The 6838-nt window shown below is 64.6% G+C and overlaps 1 protein-coding gene across 1 annotated transcript in view; it reads right to left on the reverse strand.

The window, feature by feature from the left end:
- Positions 1-679: 679 nt before the first annotated feature.
- The window catches only part of STK36 (serine/threonine kinase 36), a 14382-nt gene continuing 8223 nt past the window's right edge, over positions 680-6838 (reverse strand). The window contains exons 16-22 of the mRNA XM_025195320.1: positions 6756-6838; positions 6038-6112; positions 5584-5755; positions 3921-4068; positions 3600-3759; positions 2158-2889; positions 680-1567 (exon numbers count right to left, since the gene is read on the reverse strand). The exon at positions 6756-6838 is cut by the window's right edge and continues 61 nt beyond it. Of these exons, the coding sequence (XP_025051105.1) occupies positions 1421-1567; positions 2158-2889; positions 3600-3759; positions 3921-4068; positions 5584-5755; positions 6038-6112; positions 6756-6838 (1517 nt within the window). The 3' untranslated portion in view covers positions 680-1420. The remainder of the gene's footprint in view (positions 1568-2157; positions 2890-3599; positions 3760-3920; positions 4069-5583; positions 5756-6037; positions 6113-6755) is intronic.

Here is a 6838-nt window from a genome sequence, read left to right on the forward strand (position 1 = left end):
GTTGGGCGCGCAGGGGTGCAGCGGCCGCTGCCGGGTTAGACTCGGGGGGCAAGCCATCGGGACTCGTAGCAGAGCTGATCTCTTCTGTTCGGCCACCAAGATTTTTGCAAAAAAACCAGCTGAAGGATGCGTGCGCCCAAAGCTTGCAATTACTTTTATTTATTTTTTGCAAAAATCGTGTTGGTCTGATAACAGATAGCACCTGCCCTACGAGTCCCGATCGGGTTTTTTAAAACCTCGATACATACTGCAGCCCGCGGGCGACCCTGCCCGAGCTCTGTGGGTTTTTGCTGTGATCCCACAGGAAGGGCTGCAGCGCCGGGCCCCTGGCGTGTTAGCACAGCCTCCTTTGAACAGGAGGAAACCGGGTGCTGTGTCTCTGGCGATGCCTGGCGCCGACGCACCTGCGTCCGCCCGTGGTCACGTCCGTCCGTGCCCTTGCTCCGTCGCTGACGCACAGCCCTGGTTCCTGACGATGTTCTCGAGCTCTTCAGGCCCCCGGGGCCAACGGTGCCTGGACCCAGCCTTGGGGCTGGGGGTGTCTTTTGTGGCCCCAGGCAGAGAGCAGGAAACCGCCCAGCCAGGCAAAAGTCATTTATTGGAATAAAACAAACCAGAGAAATAGCTGAAAATGTGGGGGTGGAAAGGTCCAGGCAAAGGCCCTGGTGCCCCCTTGGTGGGGGACCCCCCCACCCCCGTCAGCAGGACGTGGCACAGGGGGTCTAAGGGGAGGCGAACTGGGCCGTGTTACTTGAGCACCGTTATTGCTCCCGGTTGGGGAATAAAGAGGTTCCCCCAGCAGCACTTGACTGTCCAGGGGTCCGTCCCTGTCCTGCCCAGCAGCTCCGCACCCGCCGTCCCAGCTGAGCCAGGGAGACCATCCCCAGCTCAGCTGCGGTGGGGATGAGACCCAGCCTCCCCCCCCACCGCTGCTGACAGCGGCTCCTGACTTGTCCAGGCCACTGTGAGACCCCAGAAATGGGGCAGGACACGTGTGGAGCACGCTCCCTGCCTCACAATGGCTTGGGCTCATCCCTGCTGAATGAAACCTCGACTCCCCGTGCTCAGCCCACAGGACTGGGCACTTCTGCGAGGGACAGAGACCAAGGAGACCCTAGCTGGATGCCACCCTGGCTGGACTAGGGGACATTAAGGCACATCCTGGGGCCACAAGGCCTCTTGAGAGGACAAAGCTGCGAGTGGGGACCCGCTCAGGGCCAGGATCTCCCTGCCTCTTGGTACCGCAATGGAAAGGAGGCGTTTCAGGTCCTTCTCCATGCCCTGGGTGTTTCCAGTCCTCCCTCTCTCTCAGCTCTTGCTGGCTCAGCGCTCCGGGCATCCTCAGGAGATGAGCGAGGTGGCGGGTCCGAGTCTGGGCAGGCTCTGGAGTGTCTCTCCGGAGCGGGCAGGTCCGGCCCCCTCAGGCGCTGTGCGTGGGCCGGAGGAGGTGGATGAGTTTCTCGCAGTGCCGAGCCGAGGCGAGGCGGGGGCTGCGGGAGAGACTGGCCTGGGACCCATCGAGGGATGCGGCCCCCAGCTTCTCGCTTGCCTTGAGAGACAGCAGCACCTGGGAGAGGAATGGGAAGCCGTGCCAGTCACCCTGCGCCCCCCACCCCCAGCCACTACCTTCCCTCCCAGTTACCCACCCTTGGCGGGGGGGAGGCCCCTGGCCCATCCCTATATCCCCTGCTGCTGCCTTGCCCTCAGTCGCCACTGATTGCCAAACAAGGGCAACCCCAAACTATGGCAGTGAGGGTACGTGCAGGCTGCAGCCGTGGGGGGAGAGCAGGCCTGGCATGGAGCCGGATGCAGCTGGGGGGGATTAGGGGCACTTCTCTGCTGTGCCACTGACCCCGCCACAGGGCCTAATCTTGTCTCTTCACAGGCCAAATCCAGGCCATGGACTGGAGGTTACCAGCCCCTGAGCTAGGTGACCTGCAAGAGTGGGCACCCTGCTGCACCGGTACCAAGCGTGGCGCAGGCAGCCTGCGTGTGGCATGCGATAGCTGGAAGAGAGGACAGGGAGCAGAAAGCAGAACAGGGGATCAGACAGGGAGCAGAAAGCAGAGCAGCTGCTTTGGTAGGGAGCACAGGGCAGGGAGCAGAAAGCAGAGCAGAGGATGGGGCAGAGGGAGGCACGGAGGCCACGGGCGGTACCTGGCGTATCCCAGGCTGGCGGCTGAGGGCCCGCAGGGCGATGAGGGCAGCCCCCCTCACCGCGGGCTGGGAGTCGTGGCAGGCGCAGTGCAGCAGGAGCCGGGGGACCTCGTTCCGGATGAGCACGTCTGCTAGCTCGGCTGAGTTGCGCCCCAGGTTGCCCAGGGCCGAGGCAGCGTTGCTGCGGGTCCTGGCCTGGGGGTCTCCCAGCAGCCGCACCACGCAGGGCACGGCCTGGGCCAAGCCCTGCGCCAGCCCGCCAGCCCGGTAGGCCGCGTTGCCCACAGCGAAGATAGCCGCCCTGCGCACGGCCCCATCGGGGTCACCCAGGAGCTCCAGCAGCCGTTCCAGCAGCCTGGCCTGGCCCCTGGGGAGCCCCGACCCGTGCCGCAGCAGGTTGCCCACAAGGCTGCAGGAGCCGGCACGCACCAGGGGCTCCGGGTGGCCCAGCAGGTGGCTCAGGGCCTGGCCAGTGTCGTCGGAGCCACCCAGCAGGCCGTGGAGGAAAGGCAGGTGTGCAGAACTAGCCCGCGCCACCTGGGCCAGTAAGGCCAGCAGCTGGTGTGTGGGCTGGGCATGGGTGCCGAGCAGGACGGATGACAGGAAGGTGACGGCCGGTTCCGATGCCACGGCCACAAACTGCCCCACTGCCCGCTCGTCGCGCAGAGCCAGGTGGCAGAGGAGTCTCTCTGGCAGCTCCGTGGCTGGCAGAGGCAGGTGGTGGCAGCAAGCCTGGCGGGGACAGAGAGAGGGGGGCACCAGCTCAGCTGGGCCATGGTAGGGCCACCACACACCTGTCCTGGAGCCACTGGGTAGGGCTGGACTGGCTCTTGCTCCTGGCACCGGGACATCTTGACCGGCACCGGTCTGGCAAGGCCAACCCCACTCACCACAAAGCAAACATATGGCTCAGGTCCGTCCTGCCCCGTGTCCCGTGTCCCGGGGCAGAGCGGAGCTGGCGGCGAGTGACCAGGTCCGAGCAGGGCTTTCTCCTGTTCCTCCAGCATGGAGGGTCCCTGCTCTGTCTGGACAGAGACAGGCAGGAATAAATCCCCAGGGACTTTCTCCTCCCCGTTCAGTGCGGCGCAAACCCTGCTCCTGTCCCCTCCAGCGTCCCTCCTAGGCCTGGCCTCAGTCTCTGCTCCTAGGGAAGCCCCTCCAAAGCCCCCGGCCTCCTTGCTGCCCTGCTCCGCACCTTCTCTAGCTCTTCTCTCTCCTTATGGAGCTGCAGGGAGAAACCAGTTCTGCCCCTGGTCTTGCTGGCTTTGCCCACATGCCCCACTGTGCCTCGGCAGAAGCCTGCAGTGCGGGCACAGCCAGATGTGGGCACCAGGCACTCCAGGTAGGAAATGAGAAGGGAAGGGGGCGGCCCAGGGTCCTGCCTGCGAAACAGAAGGAAAGAGCACGGGACAGTGGGGAGAGGGGAAGGGGGGCCCAGATACCTGCAGCAGATGGGCAGGGATCTCAGCCTCGCTTGCGGCCTCCACCATCCGCGCCAGGGTTTCCTCATCCACCTCCACGGCGAAGGGGAAACACAACAGCTGGCAAGTATGGAGCACTACAGCAGGGACCAGCCCAGGGTCTCCGTCCTCACCTGCCTGCCTGCAGCCATGACAGAGCACACAGCTTAGCAGAGGCCACGGGGGCCCGCAGGGAGTCCAGCTCCAGCAGTGGGGCACCGTCAGCTGCTCCATGCATGTTCCAGTGCCCTTGAATGCCACTGGTGCCCTACCCTGCCCCGGCCACCCCTGTGCCCAACTCACGTCTGGGTCAAGTGAAGCAGGAAGTCGGGAGACAGCAGCTTGCGCAGGGTGGCTAGGGTAAGGCTGCTGGGCTGGGCCAGCTGCCCGAGGCAGAGGTGAGGCTCCCGGGTGAAGACGAGGAGTGCCAGGTTGAGGAAGAGCAGGGTCCCTGCAGGCACAGGGGTTGGCAGGGAGGGCCGGCTAGCACCATCTGGGCCCCAACTCCGCGCCAGCCCCAAACCCACCGCGGCCGCTGCGATTCCAGCAAATCAACCAGGGAGTTGGTAGCTCCGAGACCAGGCAGTCGGCTACCACTGCACTGAGCTGCCCCCCGCCATTCAGCTCCATGTGTCAGGGGGTTGAAGCCCCCCACAGAGGCACTGGGTGCTGGCTGCAGCCCAAGCTGGGGCTGAGCCCAGGCTGTGCCAATGCACCTGCCAGGCCTCAGCCGTGCAGGGTCCTGGCTGGAGGACCTTGCCCCCGCTCATGCTACCTTGGGGAGGGCAGGAAGGGATTTGCCCCCCGCTCAGGTCAGCCCGGCTTGCGGGGTTTCCCTCTGCAGCGGGGGCACAGCATGGGCCTGGGCTCTCTCCCCTGGCACTCACCAACACCCCCTGGCAGCAACAGGACGTTGGGCCACGGCCCCCTGTATCCCAGGGGCAGGGGTGGGGGCGATGCTCAGGGTTGTGCCAGGGGTGACTGTTGTGCGGCTCCGAGACTGCACACGGGGTTGGTCTGGGTGGGTTTGGACAGGGCTGATCCTGCCTCGGGCTGGACGTGACCCTGCAGCTCCCTGCCAGCCCCACTTGTCTGTGATTTTTATGATTTCTCCCACAGCAGACGCCAGCCCCCCCAGCAGTACAGACGTGTATGGAGGTGGAGAGGGCTGTCTCAGGCATCTCTGTCTACCATATCAGAGCAGCATCAGCTAGAGCCAGCTCCGCAAGCAAGGTCATGGTCATGGGCTCCCGTAGTAGACTCCACCTGGGTCCACGGCCCAGGGGCTGGGACGTGTTGAACCTGCCCCACAAGCAGCTCAAAAATCCTCCTCCCAGCATGGCCAGGGGCACGTTAGCTTTCCACATCCTGCAAGCAAGTAGGGTGGGCTGCACGAAGCCCCCAAAGCCCTGGCAGAGGTGGCAGGATTTGTATGGGGCTGAGGAGCCAGCAGTAGGCTGATCTGGTCCCAGAGGGGAAGGTGCAGGGCACAAGGCACTGGGGCAGACAGCACGGGGCACATGGTGGGATCCTCAGTGACAGGAGCCAAAGCCCCACGGGCCAGTCAGGAGCTCCGGCCCAGAGTCAGTGACAGGCCCGGGGGCGTATGCAGGGTCTGTGACAAGCAGGGAGCTGCCACACCTGCTCCCCACCTCCCCCAGCTCCTGTCAAGGCCCCGGTACAGCTGCAGCCAGGCACAGGCACAAGCTGGAGGCCTCCAGACCCCAGGGAACTGCCCTCTCTGGAGCCAAACCCACAAGCCAACTGGAGCAGAGCTCCCAGCTGCCCAGACCCATCCACAAAGGTCTGCTGGAGCCAAAGCCAAGGCTCATCCAGCCACTCCCAGCTCAGAGCAGACCCATGGAGACTGTGAGCCCCCCTCCCTGGCAAGGGGAGCTGGAGCCCTGGTCCAGGCCACAACTGGTCGGCAGGGATCGTGGAGGGTCCCAGAGGCCTGGCCACCTACCTTGAGGGGAGATGAGGTTCCAGTCTGGCTCCGGGGTGGGCTGGCCAGGCCAAGGTGTCTCGCTCTCCATCGCAGGCTCTCCACGGGCCAAGCCAAGGGCCGCAGCGACCCGGTGCCACGTGATGTCCCATAGCTCCGAGCCAGCGAAGCCCCATGTGCCCACCCCCTCCTCCTGGCAGGGGGAGAGCCCAGATGCCAGGTCCAGATCAGGGCTCAGACTCCTCCGAGCCACGTCACAGCAGAGATGCCTCCTCTGTGGGACTCCCCAACACCTTTGAGCCCTGGCAGCGGCTGGGTGTGGACCCCAGTAACCAACCCCCCCACCCCATGCAAGCTACTGGCTCCAACCAGGGACCTAGCAGAGCAGTGTGGGGGCTATCCAAAAAGACCCTGCTGGTCATGAATGGCCTGGTTTGATCCCATCCACCCTGGCCCTGGCGGAGGAGGGAGGTACCTGGGCCAGGAGCTCCAGCAGGAAGAAGAGGAGTCCATCATAGAGCCCAGTGCCCAGCGGCGGCGGGAGACACAGCTGTAAGAGAAGGGAGGGGGTGGGAGCTGGACCTATACAACCTCCACAGCCCCTCTGCTTTCCTGGGGGCAAGGGCAGGGGCGATGCCAGGGGCTGTGTCAGGGGTGACTGTGTCGTGCACCTCTGAGGTCACACGGGGTCCGGACGGGGCTGATCCTGCCTCGGGCTGGATGTGACCCCTCAGCTCCCTGCCAGCCCCATTCTCTAAGACTGTCACCTCAAGCTGTTCTAGTGACTGGTAAGAACCAGGATCAGTTGTGATCAGGGCATGAACAGGGACCTGGGAACCCCAAATACTTTGTACCGAGCTGTTCTTGCCCATACCGTGCCTAGAAAAGCCCCGGCCGCTGCCACAGACCAGCTGGTGGGTGGGTGGGTGCTCTGTCCAGGCTTGTCTATGGACAGTTCTGTGCTTTGTCACCCCGAGGCAGCCTGATGAGACCAACAACACCCGACCCCCCGCAGGGCACCGGCAGGGTCTTACTCATGGCCTAATGTAGAATTTGGGACCCTCACGACCACCCCCAGTCCTCTCCCCTGGACACCGTGGCTGCCCCGTGCCCTGGGCTGGGTGTGGCCTTGGCCCAAGGGAGTTGGACACCCCGGAGTTAAATGAAGGGAAAGAAGTGCCCGTGACCAGTACCTGGGCACGGGCGGTGAGAGCGTTGGTTAGAGCCGCCGTGGCTTCCTCCCCGCCGAGATCGACGGCCCCCCCGTGCTGGCGGG

This window comes from Alligator sinensis, unplaced genomic scaffold (assembly GCF_000455745.1).
Source record: "Alligator sinensis unplaced genomic scaffold, ASM45574v1 scaffold1765_1, whole genome shotgun sequence".
In the NCBI taxonomy this organism is placed as follows: Eukaryota; Metazoa; Chordata; order Crocodylia; family Alligatoridae; genus Alligator; species Alligator sinensis.